Source organism: Falco cherrug, chromosome 2 (assembly GCF_023634085.1).
Source record: "Falco cherrug isolate bFalChe1 chromosome 2, bFalChe1.pri, whole genome shotgun sequence".
Lineage (NCBI taxonomy): Eukaryota > Metazoa > Chordata > Aves > Falconiformes > Falconidae > Falco > Falco cherrug.
In genome coordinates, this window is record NC_073698.1 from 7,854,585 (window position 1) to 7,881,754 (window position 27,170).

The 27,170-nt window shown below is 36.9% G+C and overlaps 1 protein-coding gene across 12 annotated transcripts in view; it reads left to right on the top strand.

The window, feature by feature from the left end:
* The window catches only part of DLG2 (discs large MAGUK scaffold protein 2), a 1,040,325-nt gene that overhangs the window by 397,432 nt on the left and 615,723 nt on the right, over positions 1 to 27,170 (top strand). For 8 of the 12 annotated variants that reach the window (XM_055702908.1, XM_055702907.1, XM_055702910.1 and 5 more), the window contains one exon: positions 3,592 to 3,672. The exons of the other annotated variants lie outside the window; for them this stretch is intronic. In XM_055702908.1, the coding sequence (XP_055558883.1) occupies positions 3,592 to 3,672 (81 nt within the window). The remainder of the gene's footprint in view (positions 1 to 3,591; positions 3,673 to 27,170) is intronic. 12 annotated transcript variants of the gene reach the window in all.

Sequence of the window (27,170 nt, forward strand, 5' to 3'; positions counted from 1 at the left end):
ACTTGCCTTCCCTTCATTGCCTGACATAATTGAAATTTTTAGTTTAAAAGCAATTATTTGCCACAAAAGTGTATAACCTCAAGCTAAATGCCGATTTTAGTGACTAGTAATTACATATTTGTAAATTCCACAGAATTCATCTAGTAATTACATCATAGGCATAAGGAACAGACTTGAATTTAGAACTGCGATCACAGATACTGTTCGGTATATTGAAGTTCCTGTAAGTGTAACAATTTTTCATTGCTTTATTTAAAAACACGATCACAATTTTCTTGACACATCTCTTCTCCCTATGTTGGTGTTGTGTTACTGTTACTTGGCATAGCAGTACTTCAATGTCCTCTACAAAGATTAATAGGAGCTTTGTAGTTGTAATTTTCATGAGATCTTCTTCACCTCATGAAGATTTTTTTTATACAGAAAACCTTATTTTCCTCCTTTTTCTTTGTGTGGTCGTTGCATGGTACTGTATAATGTTCTTGTGTGAAGGTAATTTTTCCTGGACCAAGGGACTTCTTAGTATTTAATATGTGCTATTTTTTTCCATGGCACTAAATTGATTCTACCTTAATCCACAGATTAACAAAGCTTTCCAGTCTATAGGTGTATTTAAGCCCTTCTAAAAGTGGAAAATGACTTAGAAACTGAAACTTGTCTCTAGGTCTTGTGTAAAACACTCGCTATTTTACAAGTGAGTTCTCCCAAGGGATCACAACTGTTGTCATAGTTCATAATATTTAAAGTAGTTTGAAACTTACATATTTTTTTTCTAATTAAAAAGTAGGAGATTTTCTATACAATACATGCCAAAAGTTCATATTTAAATTATATATCCATACCCAATAATAACTAGTATCAATGACAATGTCTGTTAGCAAATAAAAGATCTCCTTAAAAGGAAAAAAAAAAAAAAAAGACTACTATTTGGGGTGAGGGCAGTTGTCTAAGATAGACATCTAGTGTATTTTAGATGGCCTGCAAGATCCGAGATGTGCATGTGGCTGTCAGAAATGACTGAAGGAAACCCATAGCCTTCTGAAGTAGCAGCCAGAGACAAAGTGATACTTCAGCGCATCTAATACACTCTGTTTTGGAAACTCAGTCTCACTTTTAAGATTGTCACATCCATGACGTACAATATGATGCTTATGAAGAATGCTGTTTATAAATGCTACCTTACTTGCATTTGAGTAGTTTATTCAAAACCCTATTTTTTACAATGAGAATTACATTTCTACACTGTGTATCCACTTGGTGCCATTCATACAATCTTACTTTGAAAGTGAGTATATATATATATATATATATATATTTCTTTTTTTTTTTTTTAAAGAAATAACTGAGAGGAATGTGCCTTTTGCTATTAGCTGGCTATTAATCATCCTGCTCCACTAAAATTGCTGAAATTACTAGGGAATAAACTTTTCAGGGGTGAAAGCTATGGACTCATAGCATGTAGGATTGGAAGGAATGTGTTTCAATGTTTCAGCACCCTAGCAGTTAGAGGCTTTTTTCAGAGCAGCTAATTTAGGATGATTTCTCTGGATTCTGTCCTCAGTGGAGACTAACGGATCACTATGCCCATGTAATATCCCATTTTCAGTCTTTCCTAGGTTGTGCTTTCTGAATCCATCATCACTCTTTTTCCTCTCCTGTAAATTTCCTTTGGCTTTTTCAGTATCTATCTTAAAATGCAGTGCCCCTAAAATGATACGTTCTGCTGGTGTCTTATCATCAATGATTACAGCACAATAATTATAACCCATGTCCTTATACACAGCAATCACTTATATTCTGAAGGAAGGCCATTTTGCAACAAAACTCACTCTTGGCTCCGCCTCAGTTAATGATCTCCACGTAGATGTTCCTTACTTTGTATTTTTGCATTTGATCTTTCCTCCGGTAGAGCAGTGCTTACTGCTCTGGGAGCATTTCTTCCATCTGTGTTTATGAAACCACATGTTTCTTTTCAAAAGTCTCCAGAACCAAATCCATGAACTAAACTACATATATGCAGAAGATTGCTGTGGCCAAAATAACACAAAGCCCTTGTGGACTTGTCCTTTAAATGCCTCCCAGTGGCTCCTGGTAGGCTTCATCTTGATGTATGGGAATCCGCAGCCACACATTACACTGTAAAATAAGTTACTTTAGATTTTGTCATATAAAAATCCTTTACGTATGAGCTCAATTGAATATTCAGACCTCAATTCATTCCAGTTCACTGAGGTGGGAATGCAACCTCCAAAGGGTGTCTCAGTGCACTGAAGCCCTGAGCCATTCTCAGGAGTTTCCCATGTCTCCACGGACTCTTCTCCTATCTGAAAAACCTAAATGCCTGAAGTTTGACAGCATCAATATAATCCTCAGTTCTTAAGAATACTGTTGTATGACAGCAGTAATCCTTTTAAGCAGAGCTAGAAGTCCCTTTTCCTTAGAATATACTTTTTAAAAGCTTTAAAAATGTTATACCATCTTTTTTTTTTGACTATTAGTTGCCACTCTTTACACCAACAGTGTTTCAAGATTTCCCTGAATGACTTGTTAGCCTAGTGGTGTTAAAAAAAGACTTACTCTTGCAGGTGAGAGTGAAAAAATGTGGGTTTTTTTCTCCTTGTTCTTTTTTAAAAGTTGTATTCCTTAGCAATACAGAAACAAAAAGTTTTTAAAGTGATCTACTGCAAGGTGAGGATCAGTATTACAAATGCATCATAATGAATGTGGCCTTTGTAAAAATGCTTTTTAGTACCTTAGGAATTAAACATTCTGTAAAAAAAAAAAATATTGGATGCATAGCTACAGACATGGTAGTTTTGCTATTGACAAAACCTGTGATCCTTGCAACGCGTCTCCCTTTGCTGACAGGGCTCTTCCACATTGCTGTTATTTGTTAAAAACTCATGTGTTTTCTATGGTGGTGTTGACTCATGCCTAGGTGGGAGCCTGAATTCAGTGCAGATTTTCCGTTTCACAAAAAATGAAGCCTGATGTTCATTAAAAGCAAATGTATAGTCTCTTTCTGTTAAAACTTCACAAATTCACAGTGATAATTAGAGTGGATTTTAAAATGTAGAAGGAACAGGGTTATTTCTAATTTTAGCGAGAAAGGGGTGGACTGTCAAGAGAACATTTATTTATTCCTTACAGCCTTTTTGCTTGATTTTCTAATAATTACTTGAGATTGGTAGATGTTGCATACTAAAAATAAAATTAAATATAGTAGTACAGTGTTAATTCTATAATATATATAGAACTTACTTGTTCTCCCTTGAAGAATAAACAGCTATTCCATAGATATTTATAATCAATAATATGCACTCACATTTGGAATATTATATAATATAATGGCATTTCATTTTTGTTAGAAAGCCTCTGGCCAATTCAACATGTATTAACACCAGTTTTCAACTTGAAGGGGAATAGGTGGCATGCCAGGATATTTCCCAAAGCAGATATAGCAAAAATGAGCCCCCAGCCCCCTAAAAGCAACCTGGGAAGCAAAACCACAGAAGTAAGCACCGTATGCAAACACAATGAGAAATCTGAGTTTGGAACATGTCCTGAGTAGATGTCTCTATGTACTTCCAGAAAGGCCAAGAGGAAGAAAATCCCACAGGTAGAGGCCTTCAGCTGGGACCTTTTCCTGAAATGGAATGGACTAATGCACAGGTGAGAGTAGTGAATTTAGCTGTGAGAAATAAGTGAGGAAAGGAAATAGTTTCTGGATTGCTGCTTCATAGTTTTGCCAATTTTTCTCACCAATGCTGCCCTAGACTCAAAAGCACCCATTTCAAGTTAAACAAAATATTTGTATAAATGCTTCAATAATTGACAAGATGCTGTGGCATATAAGAAGCCTCAGCTAGGTACTGATCAAAGTGAAAACAATCTGGCTGATGAGGAAAACAATTTGGCCTCACCTGATGCAAGTCAATGATATTGTCATGGTAGTCAATGGAGAGACTCTTCCTGGATGCAGTTCTTCCAACCTGTTTTGGTTGTCTCCTTTAGATGGAGGTGGATTGTGCCCTGAAAATGATTGTCTCTTTCCATTGTCTTTATGTCTCTTTCCACTGTTCTTTATGGTCAAATAACATAGCTCATGTGCTCAGGAAAATGTCGCATTTATCTTTTTGAAATTTCTTCTTATTGTCTGTTGGCCTAGCAGAGATCCAATCAGTCTCTGAGGTGTAACAGGCAGGACCAACCTGGGGTACAGGACAGGAAGACTAAGTATATTTATGTTGAATAGTGCTGCTATCATGGACCTGAAAAACCTGACAGACAAGAGCATTGTTGAAGTTGCTTGGGGGTTGTTGTTTTTTGTTGTTGTTGTTGTTGAGGGGGTGGGGGGTTTATCCATTTTTTTTCAATAGAGGAGTTGTCATTGAAACTCGCAGTACAAAGAAACTCCAAATCAACCAAAAGTGCCGGTGACTCTATTGCACTAGGATACTAACCTCCATACATTTCTGTTATCAAAATATGCAGTTTAGTTTATGTTGCATTTGTGTTCTCAGTTTTCAGTGTATGACCTCCTGCCATTATGATAATAGATGTGTGAGAAACTTGATATTTTGGTTGTTTGCCAGCTGAGTCCTTTGAAGTCTCAGGAGGAAAAGAAGGCAGTTTACGATATCAGGATAATGCACACTAATGGGATATTTCTGGTCAAAGTAGTCTAAAGATATATTGTTGATGTCCAAATTGCTATCCTTTGATTTCAGAGTTAACAAGACACTGGGATAAATAGGGCAGATGACAATTCTGAGTGACCCTTGCACAGCTCTCTGCCAGATATACATCAATTTATAATGGCTTAGCATGCCTAGGTGATTTTCCTAAACATAAGGGCCAAAAATATGTGGCACTTAAGGTGGCAACCCAGCAGGAATCAGTAGCAAGTATAATGGATAAGAACTCTGACAGTATATATCCAAACACTCAATTTCTGCCTCCTAAGATTTTGAGAAAGGTTTAAAGAAGCTTATTTCTTGGTTTATATTGGATGCACATAACTGATTTTTGCTGTTTTTTTGGTTGGGTTTTTTTTGTTGTTGGTTTTTTTTTTTTTTTTTTTGTAACATCTAAAAGAAGAAATGAAGCTCGTCAATCACTGTTTAATTAATTGTGTCATTTATTCATGTAAAGATGAACCAAAACTCTGATACCTCTTCAATACTGAGTGGCACACAGTAGGAGGGAAGTGCTGTTTGCTCCTTAACAAGCCCATATGGTGGTAGAAGATCCAGTGTCCCTACTATGCAAACACACTGAGTGTTTAAAAGCATGTTAAACAACATCTGCCAGTGATAAAAAAGTAAAACAGAAGGCTTATTGCTTGATAACTTTCACCTAAGAGCCTTAAAAAAGGAGGCTGAAGAGATCTGTTAGAATATATTTTAAATTCCAGAGAGATGGAGTGTGAGTACCATGCTTTTGTTTTTACCTTTTTTTTTTTCCCAAATAATGTTGCAGAGCAGGTTAGCTATATGTCAGCCCTGGAAGACAATATTGGAAAGATTAATGAGGATTTAGCTAAGAAAGCAAGCATAAGAATAAATTAATGGTTGGAGTAAATTAATGATAGTCAGCATAGTTTTGAAGTAAAGCCATTGTGTTAGATAAACTTCATTTCAGAATGTGATTTTTCTTCATAAATGGTCCTAGGTGGTGTTTGGGCTTCTGTAAGACATTTGATTTAATTCTGTATTGTACCTGGTATAAATAAATAACAGTATACTTTATCAAAATGGTATTCCTTAAGAACTGACATCTCAAAGTATGAGTCAATGAGAAATGACCTTTACACAGAAATTTTGAGGGATTGTCTTCTGTGATTTAGAATTGGATGTGGACAACATATTTCACTATTTTCACAAATCATTTGGAAGGAAACATGAATTCTTGGAGTGCAAAATTTGCAGATGATGCAAGGATTGAAAAAGTAGGAAAAAAGAGGGCACAGTAGTCAGGCAGAACAAGCCAGTTGCATTCTAGCCTGGTAAACAGAGGCCACTTCAACAAAATCATTATTACCTAGAAGAGAGGTATTACACAGCTAGAAGGAAGTAATACCAGCTAGACATACACAGGGGGGACCCCTACAGCGGAAATAAATGACACTGAGAATGTTCCAGAAGAAAGAACAGACAACTCAGCAGGGCTTGTACTATGAACTTTGAATGTTGAAAAAAGACTGAAAGTTGAGAATAAGGAGGTGGTTTGATTTGTACGTAAAACCAGTAAGGTTATGGAAACACCACACCAAGATTTGGAGTCTATACTTTTAAAAGATATTAAATATGTATGAAAAGACAGAAAAGAGAGTAGGGTGGAGAAAAATTCTTCCAGAGATAGATATGATTTAACAACAGTGTATTCCTATGGAGACACTGGGAATAAAAGGGTTCTTCAGAGTAGTGGAGAAAAGCAGAATACCTACCATGGTGAAAGCAAACAAATGCTGGGCAGGCATTCCTAGCAGTGAGAATATAGGACAAGCTATCAAGGGAGGTAGTAGATCTCAATCTTGTTATGTTTTCCAGATTAGATGCTTTTCTGAAATAGATAGGCACACTTTAGGTTAAGACAAGTTATTGTTGTCAGTGTTATGTGCTGCAGTACATTAGGCTAACCTCAATGATCTAGTGATACTTTCTGCCTTAAACCCTGAATCTTTTAGGTGCCTTTCTCCAGCAGCGTCAGCAAAAACTTCTTCAGTACAGGAATGTGGGATTAGATGATATGGTTGAGGGAGATTCAACCCATATAACTAATGCAGTTTATCACCTTCTTCCCCAGCCAGTATTTCAAATGAAGAAATGTGGAGCTGTATTATTTGGTCTAATGAGAGCATTTACTTCCTTTTTACTTTCTTCCCATGGATGAATAGAGGCTAGCGCTGCTTTTCTCATTTTACATTTTCCTTGGCCTGAGATTTGCAGCTTGCATTTTAATGCAATCATGAATCAATCAGACTCTATGCAGAAGCTATGAGGCATGCCATACACAGCTACCTTTTGAAATTTTGCTGTTGTCCCCTTACATGAAGAGGCTTCCCACAAAAAATGAGTGACTCCTGTATTATTTGTCATCCACACTTCTGTTATTAATGTCCCAGGAAAAAAAAAAAAAAAAAAAAAAAAAGTCACATGTTATGAGGTACTTCGGTTCACTGTATTGTGCTTTTTTTGGAGATATGTCTTTTTAGTCTTTTTTTTCCCCAAACTTCATAATAGACCAGATAAAAAGCTCAGTACAACCATCTCATGGCCAACACATGTGGAGAATGAAGTTTGAATCTTTCCAAGATCATTGATTTCTGAATTAATTTTCCTTCATTGGCTTGTAATCTGGAGTAGCTAAATTTTGCTTAAAACAGCAAGGTTTGGTTTGGAGGGTGTGACGTTTCAGTGCTGCATGACTGTCTGCCATCTACGTCTCAGTGACATTTTATATAACTGGTTGAAGTTTAGATGGTCTTTAAAATGAGATTCTAGACAAGATATGTTGTTTGAATTCCTGGCTTTGCAACTGCTATCTTGAGTCACCTTCAGCAGCTTGCTTCGTTTTCGTTGCCTTTGTTTTCCTGACTGTAAAAGAGACATAACATTTTCCTTTCTTTTGAAGTGTTTTAAGAAGCACAATAGTGCCTGAAGAGTCTTTAGACATTTTCTATCTGGTTTACATATAACTAATTCATTACTGTACAACCATTACATGTATGCTCAGTGGTGAATGAGACATTATCATACTGTAGCATTCTAGGACATTTAGAGGTCAGAAGAAACCGAGACCCCTTCAGTCTGCAAGTCTATAGGTGTGCTGATCAACCCCGAGTGAAAGTATATTTAAAATCAGCTTTGTTTTTCTCCCCCCACTACACCCCATTATAAAATTTATTTTTTAGTTCCCTGCTTTGACTTGCACCTAAAATAAACTGTCTTCTCTTATTCCCATCCTGCTTACCCTATATCATTCACTGGGAGAAAGTGACTCACCTCTCCAGTTAGGCAAGGATGGAAGGGCCCATTGTTCAATTGTGAAGACTTCCGAAAGATTTTCATGCTTTTTGTTCAATTCACCAGCAAAGTCTGGTTTGTCTTAACATCTAAAAAAAAATCAATGGCTAGGTAATGAGGCGTCTAAGACCTTGGCCAAATCCTGATGAGTACTGTTGAGCAATGGTTTATGTCTGTTGTCTCTCAACAGAATCAACTCAGAATGGAAACTCTCTGAAGCTTGGCCACTCTGTTTTTGTGTTGTGGGTTCACTGAAAGCCTACAACAGTGGAGTTCCAGGCCTTAACACTGGTACTGAGATGTTATAGCAATGGATACAGGGCTCATCAGAAGTTAAGATGCTTTGCATAATTACCTTTCAACTGGGAAAAGGGAACTGAGCTCCCATGGTCCTTACTGTAATGTGAAAAATGCAGTGGAGGATGTAGGCAGAGTTCAAGTCTCAAAACCTAGTTGTATTAAGTGGAATTTCTCTGATGTGCAGATCCATTTCCTTTGTGTTCTTAGGGAGATATTTCTTAACTAACATAGCTATTGAGCTTTTTCCCCTGCTAATTTTTTAGAAATGAGTCTTTGCTCTTGCCTACATATCCCTATAGAATTGTGAACTCACTCGTTTCTCCATGAAGAATTTTTGTGCTGAAAACACTGCATGGGTATTAGGAGGTCTAATTTTGCCTACAGTACCTTTTCGTTATTTATAATTACTCATGAGTAGCAGGATAGTTGGATAGGTGCACTTTATGCATTTATTTTCCCTTTTCTTGTGGCGTCAGTTGATGTTCTACTGTGGTTTTTCTTATGGGCTTTGTCAGACATTGCTCAGGCACTCCAGCTTATCACCGCTGTGTAGTTGACCTTCCAACATCACAGGCTGAGCAGAAGAATGTGATTTCCCTCTCACTCAAGCAAATGATAAAACTTCAGAAGACTTAAACAAATCCAAGATATTGCCCACTATTTCTAGTTGAACACTTACAAAAGTAGACAACATTTGTGAGGTTTTATTACCAAAGACCTTTCTTCTGGCTTAAATGCTACTGGAAATTCACTTTGTTGTTAAGAAACAGAGATGTATTGATATTAGAAAGGGACGCTATTTGTGGGCAATTCTTTCGAAGTGAAAGTCTTCAAATTGTTGGGTGGCTTCTATTAACAATCATCATTGATATCTCTTATACTCCTAGAAAAGTAATTAGGTAAACTGTCTGTAGTGGCCCCTGAAGACACATTTTATCTGAAGTGATTTATTTCTATATTCCACTTCCCTGCACAGAAGAGTGTTCACTAGACCTTCCAGTTACCAAAACTTCCAGTTACCTAAAATCTTGAGCAATCTTACATCTCCTATGCAGTCAGCAGCAAAGGTAACTGCTGATTTTAATCCTCAGTTAAGAAATTCTCAGATACTTTCCTGCAGAGGTCTAATATTAATATCCAGATAATATAAACTGAAAGTACAGATAGCACTTTTACTCAATGAAGCTGAGCCAAATAGTGGTAACATCAGTATTCTGTATCACTTACCCATGTTACATGGGGTGAAGTGAGTGCTGGAGCTTGAAATGAGTTTTTAAACTAGTTAATTCTTGATTTTTTCACTCCTGTGATGTAATGCAGCATGGATTGTTTAATTTACAGCAACAAAATGGTTCGGGGTTAAATGTTACAGAGGCAATGAAGAGGTTGTTCTGCTTTTAATTGATGCTGTGACCTACATTGTTCCCCAAGGCACCACAGACATTTTTCAGAAAAGTCTCCTCTTAATTATAATTGTATTCTGTGGTGCTGGGTCAGTTGTCACTTCCATTACATAAACTTTAAAAACTATGGGGTTCAGTTATTTTAAATCACATTAGGTAAAGATTTGCCACTGAGGCTGGTAGCTTGGATACAGCTACTTTCTGAGATGATGGTGACTTCAGTCTCACAGCCCCTTCTGTACAAGCACCCAATTTTGAGGGCTCCAGGACGCACCTGCGTAGCTGTGCAGTTTCTGAAGGCACTTCCTGCATTCTTGAGAAACAAACCCAAAAATGCTGAATATTTGTGTTCCCGTAGCCTCCTGTAGAGCACATGGGTGGGTGGTCCTGACCATCCACTAACCCTGGTTTCTGGAGTAAGCCCTAACCTCACTGCACTGCTGAATATACTCCATATTTCCTCCCGGAGGAGAAGACGTCTGTTCATGCATCCTGTGGTGCCTATACCATCTGCCTCATGGAAACGGTGAGATGTATATTGGTAACTTAGATGAAAGATGCCTTACATTAAAGGAGTCAGCCCTTTTTAAGGAAGAGGAAATCAATCTCATTCCTAGGCAGTAAAAATTAAGAGCTGGTGGGCTTTAATTATACACCGTCTGCATTCCTTTTCTTTCATAGACGAGCTTATGTGGTCAACTTGTAATATCAGACCGTTCTTAACTTCATTGCGAGGTTGAGTTTTTTTCCGCTCGTGATAAATAAACTATTTTTTTTATCTAATTATTTTTTATTAGCAATTTACTCTGGATGGGGCTAAAATTGCACTTACCTCCATTATAACTTGCTTAGTGGAAACATCTGGGATTTTTTGATTATTTAGTTATAAAATCAACTTAGGTTGGATAAGCAGCTCTGCATTCATGAGAGCTACAAGTGCTTCCCAACTCTGAAAGTCTGACCCAGAGCTTCCAAGGCTAAAGAATCAAAAAAGCAGTAATCTTTATAATCTTGAAAGTTATTAGACAATCTTAAAAGTTATTAGACAATCTTAAATTATTGCATGGAGTCATCATTACACAGCAGTAAGGAACTGAGGAACACAGCTTCTGAAAACTTCAGGAGCCTGAAGTCATAATCTGATCCACTACCTTTTCAGATCTCTTCAAAATTTTGCAGCTAAATGTAATTTTCTTTAAGAAACATAAGTAAGTGCTTGTATTTCTTCTGGAGGCAACATCCTAACTAAATACTTTATTTGTTGTTATTTATTAAAGTTTTCAAATTGGGATATCCCTGACCTTCGGGAACGACTGATGTAGTTCTTTAAGCTCTGGGTGTAAATTCAGAAATTAGTCATAATTCAATTTGTTGCTTAAGGTAAAACAGTTATTGCAATGGTAAAGTCTTTCTGCAAAAGGTGTACATTGTATCTCAAAGTGTACTCTTATGTGCCTTTACTTTATATTGAAGCTTCCTGCCTCAGTAAACTGTCCTACTTAATTTTTTAATTTATTCAGTCTCCAACTAAGGGATTGAAATGATTTTGCTTCATACTTGCAAATCTTCACCAGTTCAAAACACAATTGTGAAATATAAGCTATATAAACAGTGTCTTTAATTTTATTAGTAATGCATGCTCTTTCTGTAGACAGCACAAAGCCTTTTGATTGATTATATAAACTGTTCATAAGAAGTTTACAGCTTCAAGTGGAATTATTTTTTTATGTTATTTGAAAAAGTATTTCCCAGGGTAAAAGTGATCATGATAAAATGATATCTTTACAGTACAGAGCTGTGTTTCAGGGAAACTGGATTCAAATTGTACCTTTTTCTTTCTTAGTGCAATAGGGAAATGTAGAACTTTCCATAACATCAAATGACTATATCTCTGAAAAGAAAATGTTTGGTTTAATTTTTTTTCTTGATGTTGGCATCTAGTTAAAAGCATTTTTATTCAGACCCTTTATTCAGTGAAGTACTGAAAAGAGATATAGGTATTAGTAGAAAATTTAGAGAATCTTAGGAAACAAAAAGGAAGAGGTTTAAAGAGCAAACTGATTAACTCACCTGGCCCCTCAGCTTCTACCGCAGCCAACCCTCAATAACAAAAAAGTAACACTTTTATTTTGTTGGGAAAAAATTACTGTTCTTGCTTACAAAAAACATTGTTACTGATTGCATTACAAATGAGGAATGGCTAAGTTTAATCTGTAGCTAAAACCTGTAGAAATTTTAGACATCAAGAACCAGTTAAATCCCATCAAACACAGGCAATTAAGATACCTTTCCATGTTCAGCATCTGAATGTGAGCCAAGCATGCTCTTTATTCCAACTGTGTTTAATAAAAATTAAAACGTTACTCAATTGTCTAATTCAAACACAGAAATCCCGGAGAATTAAACAAATTATATTTCTGCTATAGCTTTGTTTTCTACAAGGCAGAGTGTATTGTTGAGTAGAATATAAATAGCTTCTTTACTAGTTAAGCCTTCAGTTCTGCTGCAGGTTTTAATTATCATTGAATGAACTGTCTTAAATCTTCCCCAACACACACACACACATAATCGTAATGTATTCTACTTATCTAAGAACAGTTATATCTCACTTTGGCCATAGGGATTTGAAAATTGCAGGTTTTGTTTTGACTTCTCACAGTTACGTATTTATAACCTTACAGACACAAGGAAAATATAGCTCATTCTTCATTTCTGTCCTATATTCAAAGGGTTTCTGCCGCTTCTTCCTCTAGTGATCTCTGAAGGCCTTTATTCCTTTCAAAATACGCAATTCAGCTCATTGAACTAAATTTCCAATGACCAAAATTCTTCCATTTTGCTTAGAAATTCTATGAAAAGAATTGTCCATTTCTAAGCTTATATTGTCCTTCAGCTTAAACTCCACAGAACTTCTGGATCCCAGATTTTCAAAGCTCCTTTGAAGGTTTCTGAAGGCCTGAAATTATTTCTAAAATAATATGGACACAAGCTACCCACTTTAACTTTGAAGTTAGTTCTACTTTAAGACGAAGTTGGACTACATGGCACACATCACTTCCAGCTCAAATTTTAATTCCATAACTCTATGATACTGTGATTTTCACTGAAATAAATCAGGGATTGATTTTGAAGAGTGAAATTACAGACTAAGAACTAAACATTGTAGGCATCCAAATTTAAAACCTGTTTCCTAGCCACACCTGTGTCACTTTTAAAAGTTCAGTTCATCTTTTTCTTTCATCTGTTTCATTTTCACTCCTACAGTGCTAAGCTACTTTTTTTACTGGTAACTCTGAAATACTTGGCTACTTTGCTTTGGTTTTGCCTTCTCTTTCCCTGACCTTGCCGAGTCCCTGTTGGCAAAAGCACACTACAAACCTTTTATATCATAGTGATGTCATGGATGGTGCAACTTTCAGGTATTATTTTTGCAGTGAAATAGAAAATTTTGAGTAAACTTTAGTGAAGTATTTTTTTCTGACATAATCTGCATTTACAGTTCAGGTAAATACATCCTTTTGGAAAATTGAAAATCTCAGCCAGAACGTGTAAAAAAATTAATACATTTTTCCAGCAGTTAAGGGGCTTTTCATTAATCAGTGCTAACAAAATATGCAAAATCAACTCCTTTCAGGGATTTTTTTCCCCTGCTGTCTTTCTATCTGTTGTGGAAACTAGAAAACAGAGTGTAAGGCAGTGGTGCCATAGGAACACAGGATGAAAAGACAGTCCCTCTCCCAGATAGTTTCTGAATGAAGTAGAGGAAAAAATAAAAATAGGTGAAGTAGGCAAGAAGAGGTATAAAAACATGCTAAGATAGCACCAACTACTGATAATTTTTAATTAATTATTAATGTAAAGAAAGATGGTAAAGGAGTATCTTTGGGGGATATTTTGCTGACGGATTTCAAGTGCCATTCCTGAGAACTTGATAGAAACTGAACCTGCACTGCCATTCCTGAGAACTTGATAGAAACTGAACCTGCACAAGATCCAATTTTACTCTCATTTTTGGGAAATCTCTGAGCCCTTGTAACACGTGCAAAAGGAGTGGGTGTTCACTTACAGAAGGGGTCCAAAAGTGTGTACTGGAAGGGGCCACAAGGACTTTTTCCCATGATCTTCGTGTACCAGATACTTTGGGACAAAAGGGATAAAACTTCTTCCCTGTCTATTCTGAAGAATTATTGAACACCATTTTTACCTCTGCAACACAACCTTATGGGAGAAAAAGAACCCAGTGTTTTCCACTGTGATGGATGTAAGTTGTGCTCCCTGGGCCAAGAGGTGGTGCACCAGGCTGACAGTGTGCTTAGCCACACGTTCTAGCTTCTCCTACTTCTGGCAATAACTATTTTTCATTTCTTCTGCAGATGAATTAACAGAGCTTTCACAGGGCCATTTCATAATGGGGGAAAAAAGCTAGGTCTATAATAAATGGCTAAATCTTACTCTCTCCTTCCAAGTGTAGCAGAAGGAAAGGAAAACAGTAATTTGGAGATAGCTGGAGTCTGGTATCAGCAGGTAGAAATTTTACTTACGTTTACAGAATATAAAACCTTTCCCGTGACTTTTGAAACAACTGGATGACTTCTTGACTTCTAAGTCAAGATATTTTTTTAAAAATCTTTTGAGGGTTTCCTATTTGCTGCCCTTCCTAGCAATTCAGCAGTTTAAGTTAAGTAATTGCTAAGCAAATTCCAAAGTTTTTCGATGAATGTCAGCACTTGCCTTCTTTAGCTGCTAGGAGAGAGGTAGTTTTTGCACAAGTAGTTGATCTCAAAGAGTGAAACTTTTCTTCTCAGGTTAGATTTTTATAACATTGCTAAATTTCCCCCCCTGGTCTTTATATTTATTGGCAAAGAGGATGATTTGGGATGAGAGAGAAAGTGACAGTGGGTAAATTGGGGTGGGAGACAAGGAAAGATTGATGACAAATTAGAGAAACATAACTGAAAAGTCTCTATAGAGAGGTAGCATCTGGGGAAGAGCGGGTCTGAACAAGCCAAAAAAAGATACGGGAACAGAGAAAAAGAAAGAAGAAAAATGTGTTCATAGATTACCTATGGAATAAGTGTCTGCTGTTTGCTGAGTAAAGGATATACAATGTTAACTGGTTAAAGTTCCTTTCTTCTTGCTTTCTTAGTTCTGTGTTGACTATATTTCATAGAAATGCAACAATAATCTGCAACAAAGCTAAGACTGAGCCACATCTAAATCCATAGAGTATCTTTTAGTCTTTAACATGGGAAAACCTCTAAAGAGGTGGACAGTTTTGTTACTGTCTTAGAGCAGATGACACCAGAAAATTCATATAAGATATAGATTTGAAAAGTCAAGTATTATATTACCTAGTCAAGCAATAATCAGTATTATTATGTTATCTATCAATATTTTAACTGTCAGGTTATCTGAAGAAACAGGACTTTACATGGCAACTGTGTATAAATCTTCCAGTATCTGTGCAGCTGTAGAGGTATTTGAGAACTGTGACTTTAGTATTTGTTAATATTAAAAAGACTGAAAATAAAATTTATTACATCAAGCTATTGTACAAGTATTGGTGTAAAACACACTGGTGTTCTAGTCCTAGGAATTAGTTGGGTGATATGAAACAAAGGTGCTCCATAAACTGCTGCAAAATAGATTTTTTTTTTGTCCTAGATTAATAGTCAAACAGAAATTCTCTGTGCCCTGGAGTTTGTGTGTTGTGTAACTTGTCCTTCATATATCTGTCTTCATACGATGTAACTCATTTTGTTGGTCCTTTATTATATTCTTTATTTGATGTTTTTACAAATAATGAATTAGTCAAGTTAACAAGTAGGCTTTATGAGTGGAGGCTCAACAGGTTCATGCAAAGGGACTGTTTCTGAAAAATAAATATATGGGAAATTTTTATTGTTTCTGCTGTTCTATGATTTTTCAGATCTCATAAAACAGATTGCCTTCTAACTATAAACATGACCAGGCATCTCATATCCTGGTTAAATAAATAAGTAGCCCAAATAATTCATTACCCAAGCAACTGTCTGTGATTCTTCAGTAACAGTGGATTGAAGAGCTCAAACCTGATGTAATTCCTTCTTTTAAGAGCACATGGAAACTCACGCCCTTGATGTCAAACTTTTCCTTTTCAGTGGGACTGGTTTTAGTGCACAGGCAATGCCAGTGTAAGGAAACAGGCAATATATTCTTAGATTGCTACAAATAAATATGTTTTAACATTTAAAGCTAATTCTGGGGCAGAATAGCATGAAGCCCTATCTTTTAGCGTTTGGTTTGTGAAGCAAATATTTATAATAGAGCAGAGTTTTGGAATAGTGCTCCATATTACAATGTCCTGGAGGCATTTGTAGGAAGTTAAGAGGTATCACATAAATAACACCAGAATTTCTTGCATTTGAAGTTACTGAATGGGCTGGAATATTAGTTATTAAAACCATTGGGTTTATAGCTGTATAATATAGTCACAAGCTAAAGTATTTTCTCAATAATTTGATCAGCTGCTTTTAATTTATTATTATTATTTTAAGTACAGGTGCATGTGACTTTTCAAATATAGTTCAGGCTGAAGTTCTTAGGAGTGGAGAGAAATATGTTTCCTCGCAGGCTTGCACAGACAGTCCTACATTAGTCTGTCTCCTTCTGTTGAGTACCTAGAGATTGGCTGTTTCTGTAAGATGAGTCAGTATATAACCTCATACTGGTAAAGGAGTTGCTTAGTTCAGCACATTCACTCTGCTAGAAGAGAACAAAGTTGGGTTTCAGTCCTCTACTGACATGACTTGAGATGGTCATATCTGATGAAAGGAGAAATAATAAGAATAATCCAGAGCCTTTTACTGATGAACTTTCTGTTAAAGAAAACCCACACAAAAGTATGTTTTGAAAACTGTGACACTGTGACCTGAACCTTATCCAATAACCAGTTTGGTGCATTTGAAACTGGCAAGCCAAATGATTAAAGACTTGATCTTACTAGAACCTAACTAGTGTACATCTTCTAATCTAATGCCTGAAACATTTGTCTTGAGCTTGTCATACATCCTTTTTACAAACTTAGATTACAGAAATTTTCTACCACTGTAAGCACTTCATTTACAGATCTGTCAATTTGAAATCAAATGAAAAGTTAAATGGAAATGGAAATGATGGGTAAAGATGTGACGGTCCAGATTACTTGAGCTGCCAGTCTTAGGCTAAACAAAGCTCACATTCCACTTCCAGGTGGAAGAGAAAATTACCGTTTGCTTTCATGAAAGATGCTTAGCTAAATGTAGCTCTTGACCAACAGTCCTAATCAGTGAAACGCCTTTCCAGGCTTTTTGTGAATTGCTGAGAACAAAATGACATTGTGTGTACGCAAACCATCTGTTTATTGTGGCTGACTACCATAAATATGCATGGTACTGTATATACCTAACATGCCTAAGCTGGCTGTAGATCTAATGACATAACACAGTACATAATTCAGAGGGGGGAGGTGCAGAAGTAACCTGGAAAAAAAAATGCGTCAGCTTCATAAAGAAGACATGGATTTTCTATTTGTTCATCTTTGCACTTTTGTGTTTCTTAGATTCTTTTATCTTTTTTTTTTTTTTTTTTTTTTAAGGAAGGGGATATAGATGTTTTTCTTATCATAGTGAGAAATCTGAAGTGACAAAGTTAAGACAGAATTTCCTACTGTGCTATAATTTAAGGTTTTAAGTGCCTACAGCCTCTGTGGATGCTGGGGTGCAAGGAATGTCACATCAACTGACTCCAGGGAATAAAGGGTGACAATGACTGATTAAATAAGAAAACCTGTTTGTAGGAGACACATTGTGAAGACTGGGTCTCAATTGTCTTGCATTCCATCATGATTAAAACTAGAGTCTAAGGCTTTGGACAAGTGATGTTGCATTCTCTTAAAATGTAATTCAGTTTTAATCCAATTTAATTTTACGAACCTTTGGTTTTAAATCCAGGTTTACCAGGCGACAAATGTATTTTTAGATGTAGGAGGGTCCCACAGATTAAAAGCAATATTTTTATGGGTCCTTGGGTATTTAATGTGAAGGAAGTATAAATAACTCTGTGAAGTAAGCACAAATTTTACAAGGTGCACTAAACTAGGTTCGGTGGAGTGTTCCTGAATACTGCAGCTTTGCTGGTTTAGCTGTAAACTGTTCACTTAAAATCAGTCATTGCTGTCACAAAGCTTAAGATTTTCATACTGTACTATGTAGAGAGAGATTAAGGCCTTCCAATTGATGGCTAATTTTTGTCTGGTCATTTGTTTTCATTTTGTATTAATATGCTGACATTGGTTGTTCCAGTCAGTCAGTAGAGAATTGCAACAACTTCAGTATTTACTCAGGGACTACTGCTCTTCTACTTCTGTACATATTGCCTTATTAGACTTCAGAAAGAATATTTTTATTTATATTTAAAAAGAAACTCCAAAAAATAGTACAGGTAAATATCCCATTCCCAGCAGTCTCCTGGAGGGAGCCATGTGACAGTGTCGGAGCCAAAGAGGAGGGCAATGCCAGGTACAGCACGGCTTTAATAGGTTCGCACTGCCACCGAGCTAAGGGACCTGTTTCCCCTCTCCCACCACTAACTGGAACAAATTGACTCTCCACTGCTTTGTGCTGCCTGCCTCTGTATCTCATTCCATTATCTGGAGCACAATGGGATTCTGGAGTCATTTTAGCATTGCCAGTGTTCAGCTCGGTAAACAAAAATACGTATTTAACACTGGTGAGGTGATCAAGCAAACCTGGGTGACAGCATATTGTGAAAGGGAAGAGGTTGAAAAGAATCAATGCTAATTCTGACATCAAATTATATACTGACGCAGAAAATGAATCAGAGTAAAGCATTTTTAGCACTCAAAAGCATGCTGATGTAGGGACTGCTAATGAAAATTGGTCTAATAATTTGAAATGCATGCATATCACATACACATATCTCATGCACTAAAATATTTTGAATAAATGGCACTTCTATTGGAAATTCTAATCAATGCCTTATTAAACATGTTACATTTTCGGTCAGATGCACACTTTTTAATCTGTTCCACAGCTTCACTGGTGGACAACATTTGAGGTTTTCATGTTCCTCATAAAATACCCTTTTGATTTTGACAAAAGTATCTTCCAAAAAGAAATGTGTTTGTTGCCCATCTCATTATTTTTCTTGAGAGCAAACTGCTTCTTATTTAATTGCATTTGGATATTGCTGCATTTGCTTGGTTTCAAATACCATAATTAAAATAACAACAGTCATTGTGACAGACTTATGAATAAAACTTGTGACAAAATCTTACTAATCCCTTTTCTGCTTACTCAGGCAATTGGTATCATTCTGCCTAAATCTTAATATTTGTAAGTTTGTTGTCAGTTAAATAACCCTTAATTTTTACATTGGTTGTAACTGTACAGATGTCCAGCCGATTGAGTGTTCTTTAACCGGTATATTCTCATAGTCATATATTCTTCAATACATCTGCATATACTATGGTATATAGGGGGGGAGGGGGTGATGGTGTCCAAGTTTGTCACAAAGTACACATGTTAATATCCATTAAAATGTTCAAAGAGCAATAGTCATCTTAGCCTCTATATTGAGAAGATATCAAAGCAGCTCAGCAGTGTGTTATGAGCAGCTAATTGGAAATTTCTGCTTGCTGTTTGTGTCATTCTGTCCTTCAAGGGAGATTTTGATCAACTGCAAAATCTTGCCCAGACTTACTATTTCTTTTTAATCCTGGGAAGTCAGGATGCATCACTTTATTTTGAGATTGCTGTCTGCTCATAGTGAGGAGGTTCATAAAACCCACACACTAGCAATTCCCCAAAGGATAAGTCAATTAAAATATATCTAATTTACTGCTGTTGTACATATTGGGCAAAGTGATGAAGAGAAATGCTTTAATATTCATCTTGTGTGGATTCAAGATTAATGACACGGCTTCTCAGTCTAGCGGCTAGACCAATTTATATAATATATCCCAAACTCCATATGGTTCCTTATTGCAATACGCGGGAATAAAGTGTCTACACTTCTCCAACCATTTTCATAAACGCAGAATTTTCTAACAGCAACCTCCGTCCAGTCTTCAGCCTCTCTAGGCCATCAGTCACCTCAGGATGCAGTACTGGATCCCCCTTTCAGTGCTGTTGCCAGAAAAAAACGGGATGCTATTTTAACATGGATATCTTAGGCACATAATACTGAGAAACAACTGTGGTAATTAATAAAACCAAACTCTTTGACATTTTAGTATAGTTTATATATAATTCTTCTATGGGCCAAAAGAAATCAAAATATTGAGTGATACCCTGAAAATACTTGTGGAATTGGACAAAATTTCTTCTCATTTGGTATGACCTCTTTATTCTAGTGATATTTCTGAAATTATCTTTCATATGTGTAAAACATTTTCAGAAGATATTAGTGAAAGGAACTTTCTTAATGTACTAGTCAGAGAGAAAGGACATAATGCTGCCAAAAGGAAATAAAATGTTACAAGGAACTTAAAAAGTAAGGAATAGCATAGAAAGTAGAAACCAACCTTGCCTAAAGAAGTCTTCATTATACTAGCTATGATATATTATGTATAATTATAATTGGGAACATGTATTTCTTCAGATTCTTGTTTGCTTTTGCTGATGTCAAACATTATCCAGATGGTATAGTGCATTTTCTGTAATCACCTCCTTTTTATCTCGTGCTTTTCCTGATCTGTATTCCTCACAGTGCTTTTTTTTCCTTTCCTTTTTTTTTTCCTTAGAAAAGACGATATCATGTCCTTCATTCTTAGCCCTATTGCCATATTTTTTCTCCATTTCAACCATTTCTTAGTTCATAAGCTTAATTTGTCCTTTTTTCTTAGACACGCTTATCTCTGCTGACTTCAGATTTAATGGCCTGAGTGATTTAGAAGAAAATATTACTTGTAAAGAATATTGCCAGTTATTAGTACACTCTTCAGATCCTACAACTATAAGGATTGTATACGTAAGGTGTATATATATCTCTCACATATATGAATCCTGAGGTTTGATGATATGAACCAACACTTTTTTTTTTTTTTTTATCAGCCTAAGAAGCACAAAATTATCTGCATGCAGTTTGAAGGAGCGATTTTTTTGAAAATCAGTGGAAAGAAAAACCCTTCCCAATGAGACCTAATAAGCTACAAAGGAAGAAACTGGTTCCTCTCAGAGAGCACCTTAGGCAGTCAGTGCAGAGGAACATGTGGCGGAGAACAGAGCGGGTACTGGCATCAGCCAGGGGAAGGGGTGTTGAATTTTTTGACTGAATTGCCTCCTGTCTTTGAAGACTTTTCAATACCCACAAAATAAAGAACCTCTTTGTATTAAAATTTCAGGATTCCCATTAGCCAATCTCTGTAATGAATACACAATAGAAAAGAATTAACATAGAAAGATATGCAAGCACGTGATTAATCTTAAGCATTAACTTTTGTTGTCATTCCCATCAAAATGAACAATTTTGATATCCATGTGGTATTTATTTTGGCCTGGCTACCTCCTAGCACATAACAATATGATTTAAATCTCCCTCTGCCTCTGTGAGTTAATGCATACTAACAGATTATGCATTAGCATAAGAACTTAGAGAGATAGAAGTGTATACAGAAAACTTTTCCAGGTACTGAAATGCATGTGACAGCTATCTGAGGAAGAACCAATCAGCTATTTGAACAGTGCATGTAACTCATAACAAGAAGTAAAAATAAGTGAAAATGCCAGGAAAATCAACCGATGAAATTTAAAATTTAAGTCAGTATTACCCAGGACACTGGGATTAGAACGCCTAACCTTTCAGGATATGCTATTAATTTTTTTTCAGCAAAGCTAGAGTCCAGAATTATGATGGTGTCCTTATCACATCAAGTGCCAGTGTAGTACTGATGGGGGGAGTGAAAGACTTCTACCTACTGAATTGTGATCACCACCTTCTGTATCTCCACGGCAGTTCTTGCAAATCTTCCAGGTCTGAACTATCTAAAAAGTCTTCTCAGATGTAAGTTCAGGGGTTTCCCCACTTGTCACTGGTCCAGGTGCTCCTTGGTGTTTGTGTAGGTGATCACATCATCCAACACTTCTCGTATACCCATCTATATTCTTCACTGCAGGTCTTCGCTGCGCTTTTGTTCTCTTCACACTTTGGCGCATGCTGCTAAAGCACCAATTCATCAGAGAGCCTGTTTAAGTGATTCGGGAAAGAAATGTGTTCACATGTAATTTCAGGAATTTGATGTCAGTAGAGCTCGGGGCAGACGTGAAACACAGGCAGCGCACACATACTTGCCTGATCTTTATTCTCCATGAGTCAATCCACAGGAAGCAAGACTGAGGGAGCTTAAGGCCAGGAGAGGCTATAAGAGCAGGCTGCTTGAAGACCCATTAGATTTAGTCACGTTTCCTTAAGCCTTAACTTGCACTGGCCTAAAGAACATTTACATTTCAAAGACTTATATCTCTCCTCAAGGCCTTCCATCCTGAAAGGTATCAGGTAATAAAGAAGGCATGGCTTGCTTGGGCAGTTTGCTCTGATGGTTGCTTTCCCTGCTATTACCGTGTGCCACATTTCCAGTGTAAAGCTGTCTGGCAACAGTTTACAGTCAGTGGTTCCTGTTATGGCTTTTTCTACTATATTAAACACTGCATTCAAATCACTTCTCGGTCAGCAGATGGAAAGTTAAACAGCTTGAGTTTTTAGCCTTTTACTAAAAGAAAATGGTTCCCTATCCTTTGAATCATTTCATTCTTCTCTTTCCTTAGGTCTTGTTTTACAACGCCCTTATTAAAATGTAGACACTTTAATATTATGCACTACTCCTGCATCAGAGTTGTGGTGCACTGTACTGAAGTGAAATTGCTTCTCTACTGCCCTTCGCTACTAATTGGATCTACTGCTTTTCAAAAGCACATCTGGGGATTAAGTTAAATTTTTCCAAAATAAGCATAGAATCATAGAATCAGAGAATGGTTTGGGTTGGAAGGGACCTTTAAAGACCTAAAGATCATCTAGTACCAGCTCCCTGCCATTGGCAGGGACCTTCCACTAGACCAGGTTGCTCCCAGCCCCGTCCAGCCTGGCCTTGAGCCCTGCCAGGGATGGGGCACCCACAGCTGCTCTGGGCAGCCTGGGCCAGCACCTTGCCGCCTTCAGCATAAATAATTTCTTCCCGATATCTGATCTAAACCTACCCTCTTTCAATTAAAACCATTCCCCCTTGTTCGGTCACTACAGACCCTGGTAAGAAGTTTCTCTCCATCTTTCTTATAAGTCTCTTTTATATACTTCAAGGCCACAAGAAGTTCTCTTCAGAGCCAGGTTGAACAACTCCAGCTGTCTCAGCCTGCCTCCAGAGGAGAGGTGCTCCAGCCTCTGATCATCTTTGTGGCTTCCTCTAGATCCTCTCTAACAGGTCCATGTCTTCCCTGTGCTGGGGGCCCCAGATCTGGATGCAGCACTGCAAGTGGGGTCCCACCAGGCTGGAGCAGAGGTGGAGAGTCATCTCCCTTGACCTAATGGCCAAGCTTTTTTGATGCAGCCCAGGACACGACTAGCTTTCTGGGCTGCAAGCGCACATTGCTGGCTCATTTCCAATTTGTCATGTTTTTCACATTTCATAAAACCTGGTAGGAGTTTTGCTTCTCCAAGGAAGCCCTCAATTCTTTCCAGAGTCCCTGTTTTCCAATTAAATCCCTCTTTCTGTAGACTGTGCCTACTTTTTAAATTCCTAAATGTGTAGCTTATTTCTACTAAAAAATATATTGAATAGGAGTAATTTCAACCAACTTCAAATACTTACAATGTCATGAGTCAGTCTGTTTTTTGTTTAGGATCATTGGAGAGAAGTAGGCACTTTTATTGACGGTGTTACTAATCTGAACTATCATAGGCATCTAAAAGTGCCTATTTCTCTCCTTGGGCTATAAAATGTAGGTGGCTCTTACAGTGAGGTAATTACCTCAGATATCCACAATGTAGACAGATTTCTTTGGCCAGGTGAATACCATCCCGTTTCTGGTGGAATGAACCTCTACAGCTCTGCCTTCAGTACTCTCAACCCTACCAATCCTTACGTCACCCAAAATTTTCATCAGAGACACTTTTATGTATTTCAAACTGTTTAATGAAATGGTTCAGTAGTGCAGGACTTGCTGCTATAGCTACAAATTTATATTAGAGATATTTTCATTCAAATCATGTTGCTCCACTGTTGACTAGTTTTTGTATTTATCGTCTAGCCAATTCTTTGTTAAATCTATGCTTTAATGCTTTTTAATAGTGCTAATTTTCTACATGGTTCTCATATAATGGCCTTTCAGAAATCTGAATATTTTACATTTGACAGTTATCTTTGTCAGCCAAAGTGGTACACACAACAGAGGATGCAATAGGGTTTAGAAAGACCTGTTTTCCATAAAATCTAGGGCAAGTACTTAGCAACATTTTTCTTTAATTTGTTGAACTGAAAATCTCTGGTTTCTATTAATGTACTTTTTTTAAATTTCCAAAGGACCAGATATAACAATATACTTCTTATGCTCCTTCACATGGTTGCTCTGAAGTGTTTTATATTCCGCTATGGTGTTCCTAATATATGAGCCTGAACATCAGCTGCAGCCATAATACCATAGGATTTAAAATCAATATGAGAATATTTTAGTAGTTGTTTAATATGATAATAGATAATAAACTTTCAGTTTAGCTGGAAACTGTGTATCTATAAATTTTTTAATTACTATAACTATCCATATAAGTTTAACAGTATTTATGTAGGTTTAGAGGTCAATCAGGTTTTTTGTTTGTTTGTTTTTTTCCCATTGGAAAGATTGACACATAGTAATCATCAGTCATACTTCTCTATTAAAGTCGTGGAACAATTCAGCTGTTCATATCATCTTTCTAACCAAAAGGTGTACAAAGTTTCTTTTGCTTACTTGAAAAGGTGATGTTTGGAAAGGAGATACATGGTCATGGCTGTCAGGTCTTCCATCAGAATGGATTATAGTGCTCAAAATGTGTGTGAACTACATTGAGATTTACAACTGCTGTTGTAACTAGTAGTGTTCTTACTCTCAGAGTTCTCTATAAAAAGTTTTGAATGCCTAGCATATCAAAATATATTTTACCCTTTTTCTCAGAACTGCCAGGGACAATAAGGCATCTTCGAGTCAAAGCAGCAACTGGTAATAAATGAATGAAACCATACAGAGTAGCCACCTCTCCACTTGACTCACCCAGACATCCAATTTACTATGTTTTGTGTTCTGAAAACACCAAACTATAGTGATTCATTGGTTTCTATGGCTTGTGAGCAATACCCTTTATTTTTCGTGATGTCCGTCTTTGTACTTCTGACATCCTCATATTATAATTCCTTATTATAATAAAACTAATATTGGTATTCCTTATTTGCCAGCACAGGTGCATCCTGTTCTGTGAAATACCTGAGCCATGTGCTGTAGGGAGATTACTCAATGTGTAAATGATATTTAAATATTCCTCTGAAGTTGCAGAAACAAGATTTTATGGATAATTTAATTTTGAATTTGTGAATAGGCTTTGAGTTAGAAAGGTATCATCTAAATTCACCTTTACTTTTGTTTCTTTAAAAAATAAAATGCATATTTAATCACTTAATATTCATTAGCTTCATGTTTTCTCTCACTCTATAACATTTTAGTAGCTATTACAGGTTTTTGGAAGTCAATAAAAATAATACGGTTGTATTATGTATATATGAGAATTAATTTGCCTAAACGCCCACTCCTCAGCCTCTCCAATATAGGCTTTGGTTTTTATTCCTTCTCTCAGGCATGGAGGTTTTTTACCATTTCTGAGAAGTGTTTTAGAGGTTGTGACTATAAATACTGCTAGTGTTTCCATTTTCAAGGCAGGCATGTAGTATATACCTACTTTCTTTCAATACTGAAATTCAGAGTAGATTTTATTTTTCACCATAACTGTGTTTGCCACAGAACTGCTGAGCTGAAAGGAACTTTGTGAGGCTCTTTTTGGTAGTGACAAGTGACAGGGCAAGAGGCAACGGGCACAGACTGCAACACAAGAAGTTCCACCAGAATATGAGGAAAAGCTTTACATTGAGGGTGGCAGAGCCCTGGCACAGGCTGCCCAGAGAGGCTGGGGAGTCTCCTGCTCTGGGGATGTTCAGAACCCACCTGGGTGTGATTCTGCGCACTCTGCTCCAGGGGAACCTGCTCTAGCAGGGGTTGGACTAGGTGATTTCTATATTCCATCCCTGACCATTCTGTGATTCTCTGAGGTCTCTACCCCAATTTGCTCTTCAAAGCAGGGTCAACACTGACATCAGAGCAGATTGTTTCAGGGTTATGCAGTTACACCCTGAAACCCTTCAAGGACTGAGACCCCACAACCTCCCTGGACCCCTTTTCCAATTCTTCATTAACTTCATAGTATTTTTTTTTCCCCTTATGTCCAGATGGAACCTCCCCCGATACAATCTATGAATGTTGTCTCTTCTCCCACCAAGCATCTGAGTCAAGAGCTTGGCTCTGCCTTCCTACTTACCTCCATGCAGATACTGAAAAGCTACCCCTCAAAGTCACTCCACTCCTCTTGCTGTTCAGAGGCAGACATCCATCAGCTTCTCTATTTGGGGAACATTTTCTTCAAGCTAATTTGCATGAGTTCCACACACTTTTCCCCCTCAGTCATGCTACAGAATGCAGTTATTTCTATTACTTTTGATTTTATTAAGTCAAATAATTTTTTCTTGGAACCGACCATATTCTAAATGAGCCAGGTTTTTCAGATCCTAAATTTTATTACTCATCCTTTCATACAGCATCTAGTTACCATGCTCTGTTATTCAAATCTTCATCTTGCCTAAATAGCTTAACAAGTTTTGGCATTAAGTTGTTAATTATGCTTGCAATAATTGACCTTTGGACCTATGAAGTGCAAGTAGGTGCATATATGTAAATTAAGACTTATAAATGCGACAGAATGCCAGCAGCGTTTGACACCAACTACACACCTTCTGTCTCTCTTCTGTGTGTTTTGAGTTAATAAAGCAGCTGTTTGGCTTGGGCTCATTTGAGTTACAACATTCAAAACACAAGTCCCTTTTTTTTGTTTAATGTCGATGAATATATTAAAACACAACGAGGTCCCTTTTGCCATGTTCCTTGATATTATTCTTTGAATCTGGACCCTTCCTCTCTTATCCCATAGCAATGACAGCTGTTGTACCTTTCATGAAGATCCTGAATTTTTTTGTTTGTTTGTCCTTTTCTGATTGCCCCAGCTAATGGATATAAATGATGATTTAAGAATCTTTGTTTTCCTTTCAAAGGAGAATTTGTACTTATGAATGCAAGAAAAGACAATGAAAGCATGACACAAAGCATCAGTAAAAGCT